The sequence below is a fragment of the Pavona decussata genome, unplaced genomic scaffold (assembly GCF_977016875.1).
Source record: "Pavona decussata unplaced genomic scaffold, jaPavDecu1.1 SCAFFOLD_238, whole genome shotgun sequence".
NCBI classification, from domain to species: domain Eukaryota; kingdom Metazoa; phylum Cnidaria; class Anthozoa; order Scleractinia; family Agariciidae; genus Pavona; species Pavona decussata.
In genome coordinates, this window is record NW_028145643.1 from 533,850 (window position 1) to 560,000 (window position 26,151).

Below are 26,151 nucleotides of genomic sequence, written 5' to 3' on the forward strand. Positions count from 1 at the left end.
CCAGACGCATCGCGGCCGTTTATTGTAGGAGCCAGGGAAAGCAACACTGCTCAGTCCCGAACCCAAGAGGTACAACACAACGCCGTTTATTTCTCACACTCGCACTACTCTTTTACAACTATTCACAGAATGCGTCAATAAAGAGAGAGAGAGACCTATTCTCGTAACCAGAGTCTTCAGGCTCTTTGGCCAGCGGTTGTTCGCCAGGAGAGACTCTGGGGTACGAATTCTCCAGAGTCTCTCCTAGCGACCAACCGCTGGCCAAAGAGCCTGAAGACTCTGGGCACGAGATTGAGAAAGGCCTGGTTCCAATACACCCTAGGGTCCACACCCTCACTGCATGTTAACCAGGACCAAAAGCTTATTCCCTCAAAACACGTGACGCACAACGTCAAGTTAGCGTAACGGATTTGGCTCGGGACAAACCTCGCGACCAACGAGCACATTCATGTTTGTAGATTACGTCACTGACCCAGTCATGGCTTAGTGGCTGACATTGTCTCATAAATCTGTTCCCTTCAATCATACCTGCACCTTTACTACGATATTTTTTGTCATCAACGTAACTATTTTGAAGTGTATCTTCGTTTTTTCTTAGTTTATGCCTTTTTTTCTTTATTTTGGTATTCAGCTGATATACACAGTAAATGTAGCCTCTTTCAATAGCACAAACTTCTTTTTCTTCTTTAATTAAAAATTCACTTTTGTATTCTTGATGGCAAAGCAACCATGGCGGCTCATATGAAGTACTTAGTTTAGGCCATGTTTTAATTCTTCATTTCGTCTGCTCACTAAACGTTTTAGATGTATAAAGTGCAAATTTACAGTTATTGCTATTTTACAAAAAAATCTAGAGACACTTTTCACAACTGTGCATCTTACAACCAATTTCTACTAAATTATACAGTTTTATCAAAACCGCTGAAAACGCGAACCTAGAGTAGGTTAGCGTTATTCATTAACGCATTTTTTGTTAAACAAAAAACCGCATGTTATGTAAAATGTAACACTTATATAAGGTAACATTTCTAAGGATCATCTATCTACACAAATCATAACTGTTCCATTTCCAACGAAACTAGTGAACTCAGATCAGCTATGGCCCCTGTAATGAGAACAAATATAAATAGATTAGAAACAGAGGATCAGCAATAGATCAGAAAAACAACTTAGCGCCGGCAGAAATAAAATCGAAAGTGAATTGAGTGTGTTTTCAGCCCTTGAAAAAGGTTACTTGTTTTCCCGCGCTAGTTCAACCGGGAAGATTACCTGTTTTCCCGCGCTTGTTCAGGCGGGTCGGTTACTTGTTTTCCCGCGTTAGTTCATCCCGGCAGGCTACTTTTTTCCCGCGCTAGTTCAACCGGGAGGATTACCTCTTTTCCCGAGCAGGTTCAGCGGGGCCGGTTATAGTCCAGTCATTTTATGAAGAAAATTCGGTCAACCTGCCACTAATTGCAACAGAAGGTATTTCAACGGTTTTAGACTCAGAAATGTATCCTTAATAACATACCAAAAGTCCCAAAAAATCCCATTAGGGGAAGTTGCCAAAAAACGGGATTTATTACGAAGCTCTGAGAACCGTTTTACGACGGCATGGGAACGAGGCTGACTTATACTTTTTTTATAACTCGCGTGTAAAGATCTTAAACTTAATAAAATGTAATGAAATTTCGTGTTTAAATGTTCTATTTAATGTGTTCCTAATACTTTAAGTAACAGAAGATATTGTTTTGTTGAAAAAAAAAAAAAGCTGTACTAGCGAAACGCTTAATATATTGGTGAAACTTTTAAGTCTGCTTTTTTGGGTAGAGTGTTGTTTTGTTGTTGTTGTTATTGTTGTTTTGTTTTGTTTTTGTTTTCAAGTTTACACTTGCCGAATTGATTTCGTTTAGGTTTAAAAAAAAATAATTTAATTTAAATATGTTGTAAATTATTGTGGGAAAATAAAACGTTGCGGGTTCACTAGAAGTCGGTCTTGTAGGAGCTAGCGCCTTCGCTGTTACACATGTACATTTCACTCCGGAGTGCTTGTGCTTGCCTTGCACGTTTGTAATATTTCTGTCGAGCAAAATGGCTAGAAGACGTGATTCTGCAATGTTTAGTTCTGGTAAGACACACTCAAGAGTACCTACAATATTCTTTAGTTCTTATAACAGTAAATTGAATTAAGTACTTCTTCACACTAAACATGTGTCTTCGGAAAGAGTCGACCTGCATGAATAAATAAAACATGCACAAACACCGAGATAATTACAAAAGATACAGACACGTAAATCCTATTAATTGCGATTCTTTAGAAAAAGACATTGTACACCTTGCGGAATATTTTCAATCAGATTTCTGATATTTACACAACGGAAAAACATGCAAGTACACATCAAGTGACCAGTTTACGAGATTCCGAGATTACAAAGCATTTTCGTAAAAACAAAGTAATTTGATAAACATTTCTCAATTAAAAACTTTAGATATCAAAGCCATCAGTTAACTACAACAAGTTAGCGGCTGCAGCTGTGCTGAAAAGCGCCCAGTCACGTTTTATTTTCCCGTACAATTTGTGGTCAGTAATAATTTTTCCCGCGAAACTCTCAACCGGATTGAAGTCCGCGGGAAATTGCATACAGAAAAATCTATAGAAAAATTAGAAAGAAGCAGTACGACGTCTTGCACAATCAATTGTCTGCCCCCAAAAAATAAATTTCTGATTGTTTTTCTTGTTTGTTTTTTGTTTTTTTCACGAAACTTTTTTGAAAAACATAATATTTTCTAGCATATTTCATTGAACAAAAAATGCATCGAAAACCGCGACAAGGTCTATTAAGTATGCTTGGTACATTCTAAGTTGCATCCTAATTATTTTTTAGACCATCAAGAATCCTAAAATGGATGAAAAAAACACTTGCGCAATTTGCCAAAAATCACTTGATAACGTAAAGGACGTTGTAACTCTTTTGTGAGAAGGGAAGGGAGGGTATTAACCGGGCAAGCATAGAGCGCAATGACATCATTCAACCTGCTCCGGTCAAAAGGTACACCAAACATACCGCCGCACATACTGCCACCCAACTGACATCACCAGAGCTAAGAAACAGGAGAGTACCATTTCACAATTATCAAGTAGCCGCCGTTCTTTTGATCGCAAGGCTGGAAAGTCTTTCATCTTTAAAACTGACTGTTTATTCTGTGAAACGAAAGTTGATTTCGAGGAACCTGAAAAGAGAAGACAAGGGGGTGTGTTCAGGGTGACAACCCTCGAAACTAAAGATACTGTGTAACAAACCTGTTCCGAAAGGAAAGATGAGTGGGCAGAAGTAGTACATGTTCATGATTTGCCAGCGGCCGATGCCATTTGTCATCAGGCGTGCAGCGTGAACTTTAGGACCAAAAAGCAAATCCCACTGCTATTTGCCTCAGAACATCCTGGTCTTAAGAAAAGAAAATTTGGACGAATTTTACGATAACCCGTCAAATCGGGTGCGTACCCATGGGAGGGTTCCAAGGGTTCCGGAACCCCCCTAAACGAAACCAGCTTTTGCGCGCAGTTATAGAAAGGGAGGCTGCCGATACAAAGAAAACAACGCTTTTTAGTCTACACGATGGGTCGAAAGGCATGAAGCATACGAGGTATTTTTTGACATGTTACCTTCTGTCGTCAAGACACTTGAGGCCATCTCCCATGAACGACTGTTCCAAAACCAGTACAGCAACACTACATGGAACTGGAATAGTGAAAGTCGAAATAAAGCGTGTTCGCTTTTAAATGCCGTATTGAGGTTTCCCTTCCTCATCACTCAATTTACTGCTATGAAGTACTTATCGTTCGTAAAGACCCTGAGCATTGGGCAACACTGAGAAACACGACATTGATGCGTAGGAGGCATACCGCCAAGTTGATGACCTCAAAGGCGACCTCAAGCTATCCTTAGAGCAGATTGACACCCAGTTTTAACAATGGCTTGAGACAGCTGCTACTCTTGCAAGAAAAGTCGGCATCGAACCCTCTATTCCAAGGCCGACAGGAGCATCGCAGTAACGTGGGACGTGGAGGCAACGACGCCCGAAGAGTATTTCAAGAGGGCTCTTGCAATTCCCTTGCTAGATCACTTAGCTACCCAGAAGGACTACTGTCTCGATCAGCTCAAAGATGCACTTCAGTTTTATTGCCTCAGGTCACCGACTTTGAACTCCTCCGTTGCGCCGAAAATAGCTGCAATCTTCATTACACAACGCGGTTAAAGCTCTGGCTAAATGCGACCTTGATCTCTATCCCAACACTCACAAGTTGTTACGAATCCTCTGCACCCTAGTAACCTCTTCAGAATGCCAATCTTTTAGCCGATTGCAGGCTTACTTACAGGCAACTATGTATAGTGAACGAGAGTTTTCCCTTGCTGTCATAACATCCACTATGACCAGGATGTTGACGTTGATGTTGTCATTGAAATTTTGCTCAAAAACACCTGCGACGCGTGTTTCTCGCTGACCTTCTGTCTACTGATCGAGAAATAATAACAGAATCCTAAAAAAAACTGTAAAAGAGCAGAACGTACTAGTTGACACGTAAAGAAATGCTTCTTCTAGTGACATACGTATACCTTCTGGTATAATTGGACTTCCTTGAGTGACTAATTTCCGACGAGTTAGAAATTAAAACGTGCGTACGTACGTGTGAAATTTTCGTAGATAGTATTGCGAAAGCCTATTTTATTTTTGTCAGACATATCTTGTTTATCAGTATCATTGAAAACCAGTTGTACCTAGTAGCTGGGTACTGTTGGACGATAATGAAATGTTACAAGATGGCTTTAGTACAGACCTTTCTAAGTGAAAATTTGAAATACTGTATGGCTTTGAGATTAATTGAGCTTATACACGTATTAAGTAAAGTTATCTACAAGGTGAAAGTTCGCAGAAGTATCTGAAGTAAAATTGATCAAATTTGGATGAATTGAGTGCATTTCTGGAGATAAATAAGCAGAAAAAAACCAACTTCTGGTTTTTAACCTCGTTTCCATGTTGCACCAAATCGGGAGTTATTAGTCATTAAAATTTTTACATGTTCCCGTGCTTGGATCCTTTGGGACTTTTAGTATGTTCATCTAGATACCATTCCTTAATGATTGGCGAAGAGAAACCTTCTGTTGCAATTAGTGGCAGGTCCAGCCACAAAATGACTGGACTATTACTTGTTTTCCCGCGTTACTTCATGCGGGCCGGTTATTTTTATTCCGCGTTAGTTCAACCGGGCCGGTTACTTTTTTCCGCGTTAGTTCAACCGGGCCGGTTGCGTGTTCAATAACACAGGTTGAACGTTTTCCCTCGCTGGCCTGCCAAACGGCTGGACGCACATTTTTTCGAGCTTCACACAGGTGATATTTTGTCCTCTGCTTGCCAAAACGTCAGGATTTCGCACGTTTTTCGCCTCCGTTACGGTTACCCGTTTTTGCTGGAGTTTTTGGTTGATTCACGACTTTTCAACAAAGAAATCGTGAACGCATGCCGGACGTAATCGAAATTGAGCCGGACCTCGCCGAACCGCTGCACAGCCTCGCCGCTCGCAATTCAGATTCCAAACTAGGGATTTTAAAAAGCTACCACGGCGATGGCAACGAGACCGTTAGAAAACAATAGGATTTAATGAGAAACGCAAAGGCCCTGCACGTGCCTTATAAATTTTGGTACCTTTCTTTGCCTGTAAAACAACAACGTGAAATGACCAAATTCAAGGTTTTCTGGAGAAACGAACGTGAGCACATGACGGTAAATTTTCATTCCGATCCTGTGTCAACTTGAACGGCGTTCCCACCTGTTCTGTTTAACAATTAGATTATGAGCTCGAGATTTCTATCGCGTGATAGCTGATGAGGGCGCAGCCCGAAACAGCTATCACGCATAGAAATCGAGAGCGAATAATCTAATTGTTTAAGTACAAATCTGCTATTCGTTCGAAACTAAACGAATAAATTATTTATATCCTCATCGCAGACACTTCGAAAACGCGACGAAGTGGCCGCCATTTTGTTGAAAACCGCTACTCACTATCTCTCACAGAATAGATAGCGAGTAGCGTAGCCAAACAGAGAACGGCATTCGTGATAGAACCCTAGTAGATTTATACTAATACTGGATAGTTTAGCCACATTGTACAAGTTGAACGAATTGGAATAATCGCAAAGTGGTGCAAGTAACGTGAACTTATATTTTCAAGCGACGTTTTCGTTGGCGTCACCGTCGTGGTTTCCACAGCAATATCGAACAAATCATCAGGGCCCAGTGTTTCGAAAGCCGATTAACGCTAATCCGCGATTAAGGTGGCCGAACACAGTTTGCGCGCGCTTTTGCGCGCGCTACAGATTCTGTTTGTGATGCTATTGAGCGCGCGCTAAGGTTGTGGTAAGCAAATACTATCGATCCCTCGATTGTATACTAAATTGATCACAAAGGTGAGTTTTGCTCTTAAAATAACTCAGTTTTTCATCTGTGAATCCTTCTTCATTTATCACCGAACAAAGAAAGTGAGTTCACGAAGAGCTAAGCCTTTTTGCGGGCTTTTCTTCTAGGCTGAGAAAACTAATTTAAAGCCACGCATGCGCATTTGACCAAAAAATTGTGACTGGTTGTTTTAATGGAAATAAACCTTTTTCTAAGGAACCGCTCGTTAGAATTTTGTAAAATTTGACACAACAGTAGTTCCCTAAAAGCGTAATTCGCCTACAAACAAAAACTAAAATTTAACAGAGGGTATTTCTAAAAATCCTTAAAGTGCAAAAACAACATTTACAGGAGATCTCTCTGTTAAAATTACAAGAAAGCAGCGCCACTATGTCAGTATTTTGTGAGTTTTTCTGGATACAAAATATGGAAAAAATCTAACGAGTGCATTTTCTAAAAGTTGAGGAAAACCATTATTTGTGGACGGTTAATAGCTTGCTGTGTTGCCATGGCAACGGCACCTTACTCAACAAGAAGTATCAAAATTTATTCCTTCTTAGTTAATCTTGCACCATGCTAATTTCGGGTACTCAGAAGTACGTAGTTTTCAAATAATGTTTACCAACACCTGTATACTGGAAAACTGTGTTCGGCCACCTTAAAAGAAACCGAGGTTTTCATCCCGCTCCTTAAAATGTTTTTAAAAGCTAGTTTTAAGCTAATGGAAAAAAACAGTCTTAATCAAAACCTAGGGGCAAAAATCTTCTGGAAGAACTTTTATCGATTGGTACCTCCACTCAACGTTCACGTTAACATAGGATTAGCTTAACCGCGCTTTGAACAACTGGGCCCAGAACCCAACAACATTGAGGGCAAAGTGGTTAATATATACCTTCTATTCTGGCTATTTCATCCAGCGTTTTTAGGACATCTACCTCTTCTGGCGTAGTGTTTAAGTCGTGTGTTCGAGGCAAGGATTTTGTCTCTTGTTGAACTCTGCAATTCAAAACATTTCAAAAGTAAAGTTTGTAAGAAACGCAACCATGGTAACATTAAAGAAAAAAGCGTATATTACCGTCACTTTTATGTAAGTGACATCTTTTACCTGCTTTTGACTGGTTCTTCACCTTCTGAAAATTGAAAAGAAAACTCAGTCAGTCCTAACAAAAAATAATTCAATAAATTAAAACCGAACGAACCACTACGCATTGTTTCAAATCGTCATCATCACCTCGGGTTGGTCCGAGAAACTCTTATTTCTTTGATGATTTCTAATTCCAAGGTATTTTTTGCGCGGTTTATTACACAGGAAAAGAAGATCTTAGCAAGGGCCACTAAAAACCCAACAGAAATTGGGGGTAACCCGCTCTCTTCAGAGATAACTTAACTTCAATTTGAAAAGATATGCCCTACATTTTTATATATTTTAGAACTTTTAAGAATTATTGTTGTTTAATTATCTCTAAAAAATGCGAGGTTACCCCCAATTTTATATTTGGATTAGACGTTGCTAAGACCTACTTTTCCCGCATAGTCAGGAACTGGGCAAAAAATACTTCTGTATTAGGAGACACCGTCTTTAAACATTTCTGCCTTTCATATCGCGCGACTTTCCTACGCTGATATCCGTTTCTGTCACAACATAGCCAATCAAAGTATATAAACCCTTTAAACGTTCTTTTTATTTGCATGTTTTTGAGTTCGCCTTGATCTGGGTTGATTTTGTAACATTATAGCGATAGGAACTGTTACAACAACATACCTTTTTTAAGAACAACGAAAGACTTTTCTATCCATTTCTATTTTTACATCGATGTAGGTGACCTCCGTGGGGTTATAAGGTAACATATTCTACTTTTTTGGTCCTTAAACTAGGAGAAAATGTATTATGTTGTCGTGTTGTAGCTTGAGAATTTGAGCTGGGAACCTTTTATTGCCCTCCACATCTATGGCACGATATTTCAGAATAGGTGGGAACGGCGTTCAAGTTGAGACGGAGAATGAAAAATTTACTTTCATGTGCTTAGGTTCTCCACAAAACCTTGTCACGTTGTTGTTTGGCGACGAAATGTATCAAACTTTATAACGCACGTGTCGGGCTATAGTTTGTATCCTACTGTTTTGTGACGTTTTCGTTCTTAAACTCCCTAGTTTTAAAAGGTGGGTGGAGTGAGGCGTCTGAAGATTTGTGTATTAGCTTTTTGGGGGTAGAGTGAGGCATATAAAGACTAATGTACTAACCTGTCGGGGGATAGAGTGAGGGTTCTAATGACAACAGCAGTCTCTCGAGTTGCTGAAGCTCCTTTTCAGCTACGTCACAAGTAGAACTTGTACTTTCGTCGTCACTTTCTAAGATTAAACATATTAACAAGAACTTCTGTTCAAAAAATACCTAGATAACTCAGAAACAGGAGTGAGAGGAAATAGCAAACGTTCGCTCACAAGTTCAGTCTACATTAGAGCGTTCGGTTTTATATTATAACTCGTGAAACAAAATCAAAAGGACATTGGAAATAGTCAAAAGTAAACAAAAGAAATCAATGACACCGGTGTCTATCACTGCTTGATAATCTTATTCCTGTATCACGGGAGATGTTAAACCTTAGCATCCTCAGCCTTCTTTGGTTTCATAGCGGCTACAGTGTACAATAGACCTGCACCCTTCAAAAGCCCTGTTTCACTGGACCCTTATAACCTGCAGCTGCATTATTTTAGGGTTGGGAGCATTGTTCTGTTGTTCGTTCTTTTGTCCTTTCGATCAACCATGTAAGACGTTGCAAACGGTGCAGGTCGCCCCCCCCCCCCCCCCCCCAGTTTATTGCTTTATTCAATTAATGGGCCTTGTAAGGAAACATTTTTATAACGAAAACAATAGCCCAATTTTGATATATTAAATTTCAGCCTGAAACAATAAACATCACTGCGAGGCTCCGGAAATAAACCCATATAAACTCTACAATTTATTCCCCGGAGCCTCGCAGTGATGTTGTTTCAGGCTGAATTTTAATATATCGAAATTGGGCTGTTTGTACTCAGAAAAAAGAAAAACGAAAACAAAAGAAAACACAAGTAGATAGCAAACTTAGTTTCCCGTGCAAAGTAGTCCTCAAAGTCTTGCTATTTCCCTCCTTTCTATCAACACAGCTGACCGCTGCCATTTTCGCCTGGTCATAAAAACACAACTCACCATCGCTATCAAAAGAGCATCTATCAAGCGACTGGTGGGGAGAGTCTGGGTTCGAGCTCGGTACCTGGTCCGCTTCACTGTTGTGAAGAGCGCATGAGTGGAAATCCGCTGACAAGAAAAACAGAGGACCCATCAGTCTCGTTGTCTGAGCCAGCGCGCTTTACGTCATGGGGTTTTAACCACTTTTGTTAGAAGTGGTGAAATAAGACATTCACTTCACTACAAAATAATTCTAGAACAACGAGAGGAAAGATATCACCTCAAATCTTGAAAGGAACAACTCGTGATCTGTTCTAGCGCATTTTGGAAACAAAAATGCGACAATTTGAAAAACATTAGTTTCAACCCATTTCGACCAACTCTGTCTCTAGCCAGAGGCACTAATCGACAGTTTTACTACACTGGGGTGATAATTTATAACAAAACTAGGCAACTGCTTTTTTTTTCTTTTTTTGCTTTTGTTGATAGAAACTACGTTTTTAGCTTCAATCCATTCCGACCTACTCTGTCTCTAGCCAGAGGCACTAATCGACAGTTTTACTACACTGGGGTGATAATTTACACCAAAACTAGGCAACTGCTTTTTTTTCCTTTTTTGTTTTTTTGCTTTTGTTGATAGAAAAACGTTCTTGGGTTTCGAAATGACATCATATCCGCGTGATACTTCCCCTTTAAGCTGAGTTCTTTGCTGTTGACCAAAAGGAACACTCTGGGGTCACCAAATGACTTACTGGACGATGAGCAGGAGGCGTTTTCTTTTATAACTGGTTTGAAGTACTTACCATCATGTTGTTCAGTTCGCATGGTACTGATGTCGTCTGAATCTACGCTGCCATTAGGACTCTGCTGGGCAGTCTGTGGTACTGTCTGCTCACCTTGAGGGTAAAACAAACAATATAGCAGGATAATTATTCCACGACCGCGAAATTTATTTATTTTATTAAATAATTTGATCAAACTCCAAATTACCACTTTGCATAAGACAATCCAATGAACCTGAGGTGAGCTTAAAAGAGAATACAAGAGTCCTTGGAATAAACCCCCTAATATATCATAGATAGTCTCCAACAACTAGTTATATTATACACAAAAAGAAATTAAATGACAATAAAAAATTTGCATTAAATTTTATATCATAAAAGAAGGCAATCAAGTTCTTACGAAAGACTGACAAGGTGTTCGACTCCCTAAATACACGATTTGCTTATACTAATTTTTAATAATGAAGACGAATATCGAGATCCTGTCTCTATTCTTCGGAAAATCAAACCGATTTAATTTATGCCTTGCCTCGCGCTCTGTTAAGATCATAGTTAATTGAGGGACTGGTTATGAAACCTTGCCATGAAATCAATGGTGCTGCGCACAATTTATGTTGGAAGGGCCACGACCGTGCACAATCCTTTGTTTTAACGTTCACACTACAGCTGAATATCTTAACAAAAACGTTTCGATTGGTCAGTTGCTCCGACATATTTCAAACTCTATTGTGGTCTGTGCACGGTGAAGGCCAAAAAATACTAACAAAAACATATAACAAAGAAGTTTGTCAGGCTTCATAACCATTGCCTTTTAAATTTGAATTGCAGCAGTATTAACCTTCATCAGTGATTGATGAGCTCACAGTTCTTCTTCGCTTACTGGTCGGCCTGCAGCCGGGACGCTCGGTAGGTGGGCTGGGAACATCTTCCGGGACGAACTGAATGTCTTGAGAATAAACATGAATTTTAGAGAGCTGGCACTACAGGGAAACTCAGTTTACACTTTTAAAAGATATGACAGATCAAGTGAAAACAATTTTTTTTAACTCCAAGGCAACAGGTACACTGTCACCTGTTTAAGAATTAAAGAGGAACTGTCGCGGCGATTTTGCTGTATTTTGGTCCAGACTGCTCAAATTTTTGACAAAGAACCTTTTTTCTATCATAAAATTGCTGTTAGAGCACCGGAAAGAAAATATTAGGGGATTTATCCGAGGAAGAACAAACTGTAATCAGGTTTTAGCGACTTCCCTGCAATACACAGGAGGAACTTGAAAAAATTGGCCAATTTTTTCAAATTGCATTCCATCTCCATTGTAGCCATGTGCAGCCATACATACTTAATACTACTTTCTTTGCGTTAGTAAGGTAATTGTTAACAACACTGAACCATTATTTTGATGATTCCATCGATTCAACTATATTTTTTGACTATTCAAAGTGATACAAAAAATAGATGACACTGCCTCTTTTTAAAAGAAGCTCAAACGACATTAAGAACACAAAAAATGAAGGTTCTCAAGTCGGAATAAATTTAGAAAACATCGAGTCGGCCCAACGGGAGCCAGGAAGACAGTCCATCATAAAAGAACGTTACACAGTGAGTAAATCGATCGGCATAGGAACTTACCACTTCTCTTAGAACTTCTGAGGTGGATCTCGAACGGCATCAGATATCTAAAAATAACGACAGACAGGTTGTAAACAACAACAACAACAAAACATAGTTCCATTCTCTCGTACTAATAAACATCAGGAGTTTATCTGTTTCTAGTCCAGTCATTCGGCCATCAGTACCTTAATTTATCCGTCAGTCTCGGCGTTCATCCATTTATCCTCTTCCTTCTATCCATTCATTATTCGTCCGTTCGTTAGTTCGTACTTTCTTTCTTTCGTTTAGTCATCCCGTTTATTTGTTTGTTCATTCTTGGTGAATTTACCGTGTGTTTTTCCTTGTACCAGTTTATTTGTTCGTTGAGTTCTTCATTATCTGTTAGTGCATGTATCCATTCACTTTTTCCTGCATTTTTTTTTTTCTGTTTATCGTTCTGGGTTATCAACTCCTTCCCTCGTCAACTCATTCAGTCAACAATTTTCTTGTTCGCTTGTTTCTTCATCGCCTCATTTGTTCATTCGTTCATTGTTTTGCTTCTTTACTTCTTTATCCCGTTCTCAAGTTCGTTGATTCACTCGTTAATCATTCGTTTGCTCGTTAATCTCTCACATGCTTTAGTAGGTTTGTTCATGTAGGATCGTAAACGCCCGCAAATTTAGTTTAAAATTATTGTGCATTGTTTGTCGGAATTTATGTAATGTACTCATCGGATAAGCAGACATTTAATTTATGCGAGTTTGGTCTTGCAGCCATAGGAGTACAGTGAAACCTCGATTTAACGAACCTCTATTTAACGAAGTCCTCAGTATAACGAACAATATTCTCCAGCCCGGCCTTTTAAAATGTTTGGAACAGAGCCTCGATATAACGAACCAATTCCCCTAGTCCCTTAGCACTTCGTTAAATCGAGGTTTCACTGTATATTTTCATGGCTAATTCGATTTGGGACGTTTTTTTCTGTAGCACACTGAGTGCAGTTTTCCCAGCGCTATCGCAGTTTTCTATCATTAGTCGGAGGGATGTAGCTCAGCCGGCTCTTTTGGACTGTGCACCTTTAAACTTTGCCTCAAGTAATTGTGTTCTGTATAAATTTCAGACGGTGAAATTCGCCGGTAGCCGGCTGTTAGCGACATTGCTGTAGTCGCTGTGCAGTTATCTCCAGCCGGGACCAAACAAATGTAAGTGTTCCAGCTTCCTCTCGAACAGGTGCGTTTTAATTTATTGTTAGTTACTCATCTTGTAATCCATTGTTAGACACTAGAGAGATTTTGAGTTGCCTTTACGGCAAACTACAGAAAAGACCACGTAACCATGTTTATTCTTTCGCTCGCTGTTTTCAGTTTCACAGTAAAATTGAGCAGTTGCTATTTGGAGTTTGTAAATTTTTACGCAAATTCAGCTCACGGTAGTGGGCTGCTACGTAAAAATGTGAATAAACTATCCAGCTCGATCTATGCTCATCTATGTACTTGTTTTTTCAAGAAAACATAAACGCGAATCTGACTTTTGCCGCTTGCTTTACACGCGATTCTAAATCTCTCTACTAAAGAGCGTCAAAGATCACTTCCCGGGTGATGGTTGCCGCCTTGATGCTGTTTATGTGTGTTTATAGTTCACTCGTTCATCCATTGGTTCCTTGTCTCGCTGTTGATTCACTTACTTTTGATAGAAGACTCTAGCAGCGCTGCTTGTGCCTCCATACACCACACCTGAATCAAGCAGCTCGTTATACACTTTGTTCCACAATTTAGACTGACACACCTGAAATACGCCACAAGGAAACCAATTAAATAACGGATTACAGCTGTAATAGATAACAAACCGTAACAATTATAAACGCAACCCAATCTCATTCCCAAGGCTTTGCCCTTGGGAGGGGCAGGAAAAGGCTCACTCTGTTTTCCCGCCCCTCCTAATCGAACGCAACTTTAGCATTTGCCAAATAAAAAATTAAAAATTAAAAAATGGCTTGGACGGGGATCGAACACCTGACATCTATTCAAGAGAAAAAAGGAGACAGAGAGGGAAACCAGGGGAGTTGGCAGGGATATGTGAATTTCACTTAACCGAAGTGGCTCGAGGTGACAAAGGAAAAGATTCATAAGTGACACGCGTCCCACGCGGCTGCGGTCAGAAATGCCTCAAGCGTCTTGCGATGAGCATAGCTAAAAGAACGGTGGTAAATTAAAAACTAAGAAAAGTAAAATTCACCATCTTTGTTTACCCAGTTTTGTGAGCGCTTGCACATCTTGCTTTTGTAGGACCATTTTTCAGATACAATAATCCGGATTGGTCGGATTGTGTTTCGTAGCCTTTACTTACAGTCTCAAATCCTCCATGCTGAACGACCAGGTTGTAGAATCTAAAGAGACTGATCCTTTTTCCGCGCCACACTGGTTCTTTGGGTACAGTTAAGCCTCGCTCCACTGAAAACGACTCCAGACTTGCCAGGAATTCCTTCTCCTGTAAATGAGATGTAAATAATAAGAAGGACGCCTTTCTCACGGGAAAAAGTAAAGATGCACTTGAGGCAAATGTCAGAAAAAAATAAACAACTATTAATCGTTTCCTTCCATTATGACTAAAAAATCATTCTGGAATGTATCTGAAAAGATAATCTACGCCCTAAGAACAAACTTGCCGTCTATTCTATTTTAACAACAGAGTGTTTCTGTTTATAGAATGTCGTCTGACAGTTGCCCTGCGGAAACATGATGTTCTTAATCCTAGTTTGTTTGCTATTTTAAGAAGATCAAATTACTGAGGGGCAACTCTAACACCCGTCCGATAATCCGGAGACAGAATTTTCATCGCTCTACGCCATCGCTAAACTTCCTTCGGAAAAAAAAGTGATTGAATCCGGTAATTTCAATTAACAGATCAACAATTTAACCTTCTAGGAGGAAGATTGTCAAGGAATTCGTCTACAAACTGTCTCTTGGGAAGACTGACAAGTTCTTTTGGCCAACACGTAATATCCATCTGGGAATTTTCGCCGCATGGACCTTATCCCATGTTCAAAACTCTTCCTGGACGAAAACTATCACGTGATCAATTTAAGCCTATAAGTGCTGAGTCCGAAATATACCTACTATTTATCACGTGCACATACCTTCCAATCCACGTGCGACTCATTACCAGTCTCGCTCAGCCATGGCTTGTTCATAACTGCTATTGTGGGTGAGTTCAACGGAGTGGTGGATTTTCTTCGCTCAGGAATTTTCGATTCCTGAACTTCTTCTACCGGAGCTTGCTCAGACGAAGCCACGGAAGCTGAAGGTTTGCCCTCCTCTGTGAATTTGTAAAAAGGGGTATTAAAAAGAAAACTAGATGACAAGTCTTTCAGATTAGTAAAATTCAACTTTTCTCAAGTTTAACTGACATGTGGGTCAAGTAATAACGGGCTTGGGTCCACTTCATGTATGTTCTCTTATGATTCTTTCTAAATGTATTTCCAAGCTAACGATTGCCTTTTCTTTCTTGTACTGTAAGGAAAAGTAAGACAGTGACCACAATAACCAAAATGGTTAATATATTTCAGACCTGTTTTCCAAAATCCCTACCTGACTACCTGTTTTTGTAAAATCCAGACCCGTTTTAATACTTTCAGACCAAAATAGTGAAAGTCCACACTCTATTTTAGACCAAAACGACTCAAAACCAAGGAAATAAATGCAGAGACCGATACGACGTCAAATGGTTTTAAATGGTTGTGTACTACATTTCGGCTGGCCAAACCCGCCCTCCTATATTAGCAGATTATCGTCCACGGTTGCTTGTTTGAACAAAGCCATACCCGCTTGTATAGCTTATATAGGGGAGTCCCCCCCGAATCACAAAGTCTAATCACCCTCTGTATATTTAAAATGGCACGTTTCTAATCTCTCATCAGCCATCTTGTTTAACGCGTTGTGTGCTTCCTTGAGAGCAAACTCGTAACATTTCTTGAGCTCAATCAACTGGCGTCCTTGAATCTTTTTGAACTTGGGTGCTTTTTCGATCTCATTCATGGAGTGGAGAGGGTGTACGAGAGCTGGCACTAGCCATGCACGAGAACGAGGCCGGCCAAAAAACTCCACGTGGTAATGCGTGATCTCGTTCTCTTTGTCCAGCGGTGCATCGTAGTACTCTCCGCAGCTTGGATCTCGCGTCAGGAGGCCTGGCCACCTAGATTATAATGAAGAAAATCAACAATTTAAGGGAAATGGTTATAATAAGTTTGTTCGAAGAGGACCTACCTTGTCTGGGGTAGGGGGGTTATCGAAGACACCACCTATCTCATGAACACTACCGGAAAAATTTTATTTATTAATGGTGACATGTCGCCGAAACGTCATGTTTTAATATCGCTACTTTTTATTCTGAAATGTTTTTCCAAATCCTTAGTTATCAGAATTTTAAAATTTGAGTTGAAATATTCAGCTAGCAAGAGTCAGCATTGCTAGATAAACAAGAAAAATGAGGCTTTAATCTCATTGTCATTTTTTACTGCTGGATAGAGGGGTGATAATGTAATAAAGACACCATATTTTGAGGTTAAGGAAGTGGGGGGAGGGGGGGTGCAGGCAGAGACCACCATCTATTTTGTGGTTTGGTGGTTCCTGTTCGAGTATAGTAGTTTTGACCACTTCCCTTACAGAAAAAAAGAAACGAGAAACGTTGCCTGTAAATCAATGGCTAAAACGAGTCCAAGCGTTTTCATACCAAAAGTTATGCAAAAGAATGAAAGAAAAATGACAGAAAAACTACACAATCAACAACGACAAACCTAACATCAAAATGGCTTGATACTCACGGTGGATAACCGGACATTTTAGCCAGGACCACCTCCCCCTCGGGAAGAAGGCTGTAAATAAACTTCATGTGCTTGGGTTTCTTAGCTTTCTGCTCCTCAGCAGAACACGTGTTATACCGAGTGTCTCGGTTGAGCCAGCAGTACCAAGAGCTGTCCTCTAAGCCCTTGGCTTCATCCGCCGATATTTGGCGCCATTTGTGGCAATGTTCATTCTCGCATTGTACCCAAATGGAGACGGGGTCTTCCTCTTGTACAGCTGGCGAGCGACTTGAGTTACGCAATCCATGCTTTCGTTTTGGCATCGCGCTTGGATATGACTGACGAGCTGTAGCTAACAAGACAACATAGTAATCATTATCATTAATCTGAGAAGCTGTTTGGTTACGAATACCGCCACAAAACTAAAACGAAAGTATAATGTCAACTAAACAAGGCACAACTTCAGGACCGCGATTTGGTGTCCTTAGCAGCGACCATCCGTTGTATTCCAGTTTAATTCTAGATCTTCTCTAGTCAGTTGCGTAAACTTTTGCCAAGACTTCAGTCAAAGCGCATGAGAAACAAGGTGCCGAAAGAAGGGAGATGAGCGAGCGCACATCTGATCAATCCTACCAAAAACATTAAAACCGGAGAACGAAGCAAAAACGTGCCACTGGTGTTGAGGCAGCGTGGCCGAGTGGTTAGGGCGCCGGACTTGAAATCTGGAGGTCCCGGGTCTGGCAGCTGGCTGGACTTGTTTCTCGGTAGCTTCAAGTTCAACTCCTCGGCTGCGCTTGTAAATAGACAGCTGGTCTGCCTCCTGCCAGCTGGGATTTTTAGCCATGTTATGTTCAATTTAAATTATTATCATTGTGAAGTTTAATGCTCGGCCCCACCAGCACTTGTGCTATAAACACTGCCGAGGGTAAATAAAAGTTATTATTTATTTATTATTTATCAAGAGCGGGAAAGCAAGGTAAGTCACAACTGAATTTGCTCATTGATTGGTTGATAAGATACGACGTTTATTCTGTTCGGCTACGACACGTTATACGAGGTTTTGAGCAAACAAATGTAGTAAATCACAAACTACTCGACTAAGCTTGCTAGCGGAAGTGGAGCCGGGATAAATTATAACAATTTCTATCTGTCAGTAGAATTAGTGTCAATTTTGCCAGTAATTCCTTTAACTTGGAGGAACCCTGATCTCAACGTTAGTTTCGGTACGGAAGTTCTTTCCTCATTTTATCGCTTTGTGATAAAGAAAATCACTCGTGGCACCTGACACACGTGGGGCAAAACGCACAATGTTAGCTCAATGCAAGACCATCTAAAATTAAGGAAGAAAAGGACCATTTCTGAATTTTCAATCTCAGCAGATACCTACACGGTATTAAGGCCCTGTTCAGACAAGGCGCCCGTTCCAGGGTTCTGTGCCCGGCCACTGAAAACGTTGTTCAGACTCCTTGTTGCCGAAGAGAGCAATCGTGTTCTCGTTCGTCAATGTAGCGCCCGCCATTCTATTAACTGTATCGTGTGGAGGCATGAGGGAAAAGCAAGAACATGATAAAATCCTGTTCAGACCAGTGTCCGAGTACTACTCTTGGAGGAAGTACCCGTGCCCGGGAACGGTTTTCAGAGATTTACTTGGACACCGAGAAAAAGCTATGTCCAGACTAGAGAACGGAGCACGGGCTCTAGTCTGAAGGGAGCCTTAGTTTTCTCCAACCGATTTGCCTTTATCACTGTTGGGGTTTTCAAAACCCACTGTCGCACGCTTTGTTGGATTCGTAGCACGATTACTTAAATTCAACGATTTTTAAAACGTAAAATGGCTCATTTAACTGCTGCTAAATTTATAATCTGCTCAAAAATGACGAAATGTTAAAAAAAAAATAGGAAAAAAATTTTTTTTAAAACGCGAAAGCGGAAAAATCGCTGAACTGCATTGTCGCTAAAAGTAACAAAACAGATTTACAAGCGAACTCACCAAGTGCTTCGTGCAACAATGTTCATGATCTCATCTTGAAATGAAACTAGGGCGATTCCAAACGACAGAGAGACATGACTAATGCCTCGAATGAAAGGAAGTTCAAAGCTTTGCACAAACAGGAACTTGTGACAGTTTTTCCTGTGAAACAAATTCGCGTCCTTTCCCAGCCGGTAATAACTTGATTAGTCAGCGGGAAGTTTCCACAGGAAAAAACCAACAAACTCCACCTTTGACGTGAGGTTTTTTCCGATGAACTTGAGGAAGACCTTGGCTTCCTTTGGCAACCTGGCATTAATTGGACCTGCGACACTTCAGCACGTACCCTCTCCCTGTCAAAGACTTCTGGAATATGCAGTTGATACTCGATAATTTCGAGAAACACAATTCATCCAATGAGCACGACAAGGGAACAGCTTTTTCATTCAATTAGAAGGAAACTCTGATTAACCAAAATTCCATTTGAATCCACGGTCTAAGGAGATTCCAGTCGCGCTCCAATCGCCCGTTCCAAACACTACAGCTGTATTGTAGCTTTGAATTTTCTAGCCTGGTTGCCATGGTTGCTTACTCGTAACACCTACGTCTATTTTTAGGTTTGGAACTTGTTTTAGGAAAGGAAAAATCGATGAATTTGATTTTCCTTGTTTTGTTTGCCCGATATTTTACGAGGAAATTAAATCCCAACCATGGCCACTTTCAAGAATAAAAGTATTCCAATTTCAAATTCTCTCCGCAAATAGCACCTGATCCGCGAATGACTCATTGCGAATACATTTCGTCTCATCGCTGGATCCACATGGTGTGATATAGCGGTGGGTGTTCTAATCGCGGACTTTAAACTCTGCTTCATTTCAAGTCACAACAGAAATGAGGAGGCGGTAAGGGAAATATTGAGTATAAATTTGGTAGCTACGTAACCGCAGAGGCGGAAGGTCACGACACGAGAAACGTCATTTCACCTGCACAAGAATTTCGGCCCCAAAACACGCTACCTAAAACCAATCGTTACTACGTCTGTATTTTTCTCTCTTCTTTCGTCGATTCAATCATCAAATCCACGTTGTTTTAAAGGTGCATATCATAAACGTGACATAATTATTTCCCGCCAATGCAAAACACGTCATTTTCATTGAACCGAAACCAAAACCTATATCCTTTGCTATCTGCTTCACTGGGCGGTTTGCGTGTTTCCGGTTGGAGGATATTGCTACCGACATGAAACATTTTTACCGATTACAGCAAAACTTCAGATTATAAAACTTGGACAGCAGAAATATGTCTTACAAGGAATTTTAGCAAATTAAATAACTTGTAGCTTTCTATTTGAAAGTGTCGAGAGTATTTCATAAATTATTATATTAAAATTAAATTGATGTAAACTTAATTTAGCCAATTTGTCATCTGTTGTTCTGAAACTAAGCTGAAAGGTTGTCTTAACGCGGACGAGGAAACAAACGTTTTTAAGTTCTTGCACCCAAAATAAAAAGTACATAACGTAAGCATACATGAACTTATAAGTTTTAAGTTTTCAAAATATTTTAATCCTCCCAGCTCACTAAACAACCCGGTTTGTTATTACGCCGGTTATTGCGAAAGACAAGGCAGAGGGTAAGTTAGAATGAATCAGTGGAGAACAATTCCTATCGTGTGGTAATTTTTACGATTTGTACCTGCAGAATTACTATTCTCTGATTTGACTTTTCAGTAATACATTCGATTAACCAAGCATTGTCTCTTTCGATCAACATGTTTTATTTGCTGTCACCGGAAACAACTCGTTCCTTTGACGACAAAGCATATTCGACTTTCGTGAGGCAAAAACTAAACGTATCTCCAGAAGAAAAGACTTCAAAACGAAGCAAAACTTAAATAAAAGCGAGCAAAGAGGAGAGCCACTGGCAGATTTCTCAAAATCGCTCTAGGTCGCAAAACAATAAGTTTTGTCTCAACACGCGGTCCGTTGTTTGGTTAGACAGGAAGCCGAACCAGACATCTTCGCTAAGTTTGTTCGCGGTTTTCTGCAAAAGCTTTGAAAAAATAATTACCTAGGCGTACTTACCTCACATTGTTGTCAGCATTTCGGTCATTTTACGTTGTTTGAAGGTGCGAAAACTTTTGATTCGTGTCTATTCAAATGCACAAAGAGTGACGGCAGTCAGCAGTTATTTCCTCTTGATTTTCCCGCTTACTAGAGTCAGCCGCTGAGCAGTTAATATTTGTGTGTTCACACAGTATTGTACGCATCCTTTTGCGTGAGAGAGCGCTGAAAACACAAAGAAACTCTTTTTATGAAATCCTTTTTGTGTGTAGTGAAGATACAAAGATCGTTTATATTCTGTGAACATGCTACCAGTTCATACTTTAAATAATGGAGTACAGATTCCGGCCATTGGGCGTAAGTTTAGATCAGTTTATACCTTTCCGTTATCAACTTATTTTGGTCGTAAGATTTTTTTGACCACAACTTTTTCTTTCCAGTTGGAACATTTCAAATGAGGTCAGTGGCAGGAGATGAGTTAATACACAGAACTATTGATACTGCTTTTCAGTGTGGCTACAGACTTATAGGTGAGATGACATCACTGCTGACTTAAGGGGTATGGGAAATCAGCAAACGAACTAGACGGGGGAGGAAGAAGCATGTAAGAAGGGCGCAGAAAGGAGTGGGGGGGGGGGGGGGCATGGTCAACAGGGGATCTGCCCTTTTCCAATTCCAGGATGGCCTTGCCCCTTAGAAAAAGCGTCCTTGGTCCAAAAAATATCCATACACTGTCCATATCCACAGGGCTGTCAACCTCACATGTCAACAAATATGGAGAATATGACTTCCCCGGCCAGCAATAACAAAGCACCTTACAAAGGCGTCACATCAAGCCCAAATTCATGGGTTCAGTGGGGGGGGGGGGGGGGGACATTAAACAGTACACATTTCAGATTTTCTTGTCGACCACAAATAGCAAACTTGGTCAATTATCCGGGAGATTACAAACGTAAATATGGAGTAATCAGGCTCAAAATCTGGAGATTACAGACATCAATCTGGAGACCAGGAGATACGGTTTTAAATCTGGATACTCCCAGATTATCCAGGAGAGTTGACAGCCCTGTATCCACTCCACAGAACATCATATATGCAAATTAAGATGGGTTCAAAACCAGTTAAATAATGGTGTGTTATAGAAGAAAACAGTCTCGCAAAATGTAGACACAAGACTCAGAATTTCATATTTTGTAGACTGGGTCTGGAGATCTCATTTTGGGAGCTTGCTATCCATTTTAATAGTGAATGTATGGGTTTTTTAGTTTAAACAGGCTCGTTCTTGTAAGTTAAAACCTGGTCTCGTCGTTTGGATTTATGATTTGACCTGTGTAATTGGCAAAAAGTCATTTCAAAATATACTTATCAGGCCTGGTAAGATACTGGGACTTTCAAGAAATGGGCCCCAGGTCTTTTTTTATACTGGGGCGTCCTCAGTTTAAATCACTGAATAGTACGAGTTAGTGGTTTCATGAGAAAAAATCTACTGGCAGAGCTCTTGCTGATGTACAGTCTGTGGAACTTGCCTAGCTCCCTGCAGCAAACTATGATTTTCTTAAATGTTAATACCATTACATTTATTCCATAATGCACATATGGCACACATTGACATTCAAATCCCAGCAGTATGCAGAATGTTTGTCCCATGAACCTAGTTTAATGCCTTTACATGTACATGTATATACCTCCAACTAGTCTCCTGTAGCTCAGTGGTAGAGCATCTGAACTCGTAATAGGGTCTTAGGTTCAACTCCTGATAGGAGTACTCAGATTTCATTTTTCCGAGTATACCTATGTCACTCACTGAACTTGTTTACACTATTCTCGTATGATTTTCTTATTATTAAATAAGTAAAATAATCAGATTTGCTTTACCTCTGGCAGTCCTTCAGCGGTGTTGACTGAAATGTGTGATAGGATTAATTAATCTGGTGCTTGGTTCCTATAAATATAGACACAGCTGCTGTTTATCGGAATGAGGCAGACATTGGACGATCACTGAAAGAACTTCTACCCAAGTGCGGTCTCACAAGACAAGATGTCTTCATAACAAGTAAACTGTGTGGGTGTCTTGCACAGATATAAATTTAAATATGGAATGCTTCTGGTAATTGAATTTATTTTGAGCATGAGTCAACCTATGGCATGAACAAGCTGCTGAAAAGTTTGGAATACACAAATTAGTCTTTTAGGTTGTGTTTCTCAGTAGCTTCGTTAAATGCGATGTTCAGTGATATGTTGTCTTGTGACTATAAGCAGTGACACATGACAAGGTGAGGATATCCTGGCCCTCAACCAAGATCAAAGCTCTCTCCTGTCTACATTGATTTAATTATTATATGTCACATGAAACTGGCCACTTATGATCACCTGGCAAGTGTCAGTGTACATCATTGCTGAACATGATCATTACATGTAATACCACTTGAATAAGAGTAGTTTTAGAGATGGTTTGAAAAAGTTGTTGAAAGGTTGTTCAAAATTTAGTACCCACCAAAGGTAACTTGTTTCTAGGTATGGAGGTAACAGGAAAAAGAAATGATATTTTTGCCAGCAAAAAATGGCTACTCTCATCTCTATTCCTCCCAGGTGTGCAAATCGTTTGCTGATAAGTGGTTTAATTAGGAGCCCTGATAAGGGAGGGAGGGTGGACATAATAATATGGTAATCTGCCATGGAAAAACAACCCACGCAGGGGAGGGGGGTTAGCAAAAATGCCTGTGTATGGTGACACGCAACTTTTGTGAAGAGTAAAGTAAATCAAACTCTGCTAGAGGCAGAGAGGGAGACTGGTACCCAGGAATTAAAGTGGTACTTTTTTCTTCCTTATTTTAAGCTCCAAGAGATCATGGCTTTGAGAGTGCAGAGAAGGCTTGCATGAAGTCTTTAGAAGCTCTGGACTGTGAATACCTGGACTTGTATCTCATTCACTGGCCAGGGGTTCAAAAACTTAAAAGTGAAGATCCTAAGAATGCTGAGCTTAGAAGGAAAAGCTGGGAGGCATTAGAAAAGCTTTACAAAACAGGTTAGTGTGTGTCAGTTTCTGAGATACAAGATAAAGTACGTCTTATTTTTTAATGTATGGTATTGACTACTTATGCATGGAATCATTCACTGAGTGCTATTTTCATACAATGCCATATTTTAGATGCCTGTGTCAATGACTGGAAAAATACATTGTACATCTGCTGTTTATTCACCTGGGCTAAAACATAATGTCACATTTCTTTCACAGATACCACTTACTGACATTCAAATCCTAGCAGTCTGTATATCATCACATTTATTCTGTTGCATATTTGCCACACATTGACATTCAAATCCAAGTAGTATGCAGGATGTTTCTCCCATGAACCTAGTTTAATGGCCATAGCTCCCACAAGTATCCTGTAACTCAGTGGTAAACAGCATCCAAACTAGTAATCCAATGGTCATAAGTCCATCTCCTGTTGGAAGAACTCAGATTTCCTTTTTCCAAGTAATTGTCAGTGTCACTAACTGCAAAAAATACATCTATTATATACTTTTAAGTTGTTGCACAAGTTCTTTGTAAACGTGCGTTGGTGTATTGGAATGCCCTTCAGGCTGTGTCAGACAGTAGATACAGTGTATTTGGTTTTCTGTCATGTCACATGATCCTCACTGTATTCAGTTTGTATGTCATGACCATGAACCAATCATTTCCCATCTTAGCAGTCCCTGTCAGGCAAGAAGTGCATGATGTTAACACACTTCATTCTTGTCCAGGTTTACTGAAGTCTATTGGGGTTTCAAACTACACTGTGGATCATCTTGAAGAGCTTCTTCAGTATGCCACTGTTGTTCCAGCCGTATTACAGGTAGAGTGCTTAAAAACAATGAACAGTTTAAGGCAAGAGAGGTGTAAATCAATAAACAAGAAATAGCTTATTACTTTTCTTGAAAATGCAAGCAACCTACACAAAAGAGTTACGGACCCTTGACTGATTTCTTTTTTTCACAACGAATGTTTCACTTGACTTGGTTCAGTCTCATATACCAAAAAAATCAGTCAAGCATCAGTATGACTCTTTTGTGTAGGTCACTCACATTTTCGAGAAAAAATTATAAGCTCTTTCTTTTTTTATTTAACATTTTGCTCAAAAATTAAAAACACGACTAAGTTTTTACGTGACAACCACCCTTTGTCATTTTTTTTTTGTATAAGATGTGGCCAGCTGAAGCAAGTGCAAAATGGAAAGATTTTTGCATTCATAGGAGCAACATTATAGTCCTCATTTCTCTGTGGTGTTATGGTCAACACTGGTTTTGCAGTTTTTATTTTATTTATTTATTTATTTATTTATTTATTTAGTTTATTTGCCACACACAAGTTACAATGATTAATAAATTACAATGATTACAATGGCAACAAATGCCTACAAAGTTATAGTCACTGTGATTAAAGTTCAAGACTTAGAGGTAGAAAAGAATTGGCAAGGGAACCTAATAAAACAATTGTAAAACTTAGGCTCCCTCCCAGAGAAATAAATGATGACTAAACCTAGACAATATGGTAAAATGAAGTACCGACAAGTCATAACATAAGTACAGTTGACTAGAATTGCCAAATTATCTACACTTACCAGGGTTACACTTACATGTAACATTCTAACAAGCTAACAAACCTCTGGCTCTTGGATTCTGGATTGAACTGGAATTTCAGCCCAGAGAAAATCCTCTTAAAGCAGGGATGAGAACCAGCAACAAGGGCAGCCCACATTTGATGCCAAAAATCAGCATCTTATTGCAATTTGGGGGTGAGATATTACCTCTGTTATGCCCCGATGACTCCATACAAATCCCTCTAATTCTGTCTCAGGAACTGAGACAAAATTAAGGTAATTTAAGGCAAAATTAAGGCAAGGTAAAACCACTGATTTTTCAAGATATTTCTTTCAACCATGCACCTGAGTGTAACTTCTTGTGTTAAAAAATGCAGGTGGAGTTCCACCCAAGACTTTACCAGAAAAAATTGCTTGAATACTGCAAAAGCAAAGGAATCTGGCTTCAAGCTTACACCTCCTTAGGGCAAGGAAAGGTATGTACAGCGAACATTTCAAATGCTGTTGCTGTATTTGAGAGATTGAAGAATGTACACCATGTTTGTGTTACAAGCTAGATTTGTGCAGTTTCCCTAGGGCAATGACCATTTACACCACAAATCTGTGAGATGTTGGGACATGGATGAGGAAGTGTAACAAAATGTTAGGAGCTTGGTGATCTTTGCATGGAGTAGATTTCTTGCTGTTTGAGGAAAGATAATAACAGCATTTTTGTTGTTGTTAACAGCTCTTAGATGAGGCACCAATCAGAAGTATAGCTACAAAGCA

General features: G+C 39.8%; 2 protein-coding genes across 4 annotated transcripts in view; one reads left to right on the forward strand and one right to left on the reverse strand.

Moving 5' to 3' along the window:
* Positions 1-669: 669 nt before the first annotated feature.
* LOC146457617 (uncharacterized) lies at positions 670-20,956 on the reverse strand. Of its 3 annotated transcripts, none has more exons than XM_085091745.1 (14): positions 20,822-20,956; positions 16,791-17,121; positions 15,846-16,162; positions 15,108-15,286; positions 14,318-14,458; positions 13,656-13,756; positions 12,011-12,057; positions 11,219-11,326; positions 10,402-10,494; positions 9,620-9,727; positions 8,674-8,781; positions 7,538-7,562; positions 7,325-7,428; positions 670-1,105 (listed from the first exon to the last, which is right to left on the reverse strand). In XM_085091745.1, exons 2-14 carry the CDS (start codon positions 17,090-17,092, stop codon positions 1,053-1,055), a joined length of 1,686 nt encoding a protein of 561 aa, XP_084947871.1. In that variant the 5' UTR covers positions 17,093-17,121; positions 20,822-20,956; the 3' UTR covers positions 670-1,052. The 3 variants fall into 3 exon arrangements, with proteins under 3 accessions (XP_084947871.1, XP_084947872.1, XP_084947873.1); XM_085091746.1 differs by lacking the exon at positions 20,822-20,956 and adding an exon at positions 18,760-18,900; XM_085091747.1 differs by lacking the exon at positions 670-1,105 and having other exon boundaries at positions 7,324-7,428; positions 7,538-7,553; positions 8,662-8,781.
* Positions 20,957-20,995: 39 nt separating this feature from the next.
* Positions 20,996-26,151, forward strand: part of LOC146457618 (uncharacterized) — an 8,123-nt gene continuing 2,967 nt past the window's right edge. Inside the window, exons 1-7 of the mRNA XM_085091749.1 lie at positions 20,996-21,157; positions 21,241-21,330; positions 22,755-22,862; positions 23,637-23,825; positions 24,548-24,639; positions 25,761-25,859; positions 26,111-26,151. The exon at positions 26,111-26,151 is cut by the window's right edge and continues 53 nt beyond it. Coding sequence (XP_084947875.1) covers positions 21,106-21,157; positions 21,241-21,330; positions 22,755-22,862; positions 23,637-23,825; positions 24,548-24,639; positions 25,761-25,859; positions 26,111-26,151 — 671 coding nt within the window. The 5' untranslated portion in view covers positions 20,996-21,105. The remainder of the gene's footprint in view (positions 21,158-21,240; positions 21,331-22,754; positions 22,863-23,636; positions 23,826-24,547; positions 24,640-25,760; positions 25,860-26,110) is intronic.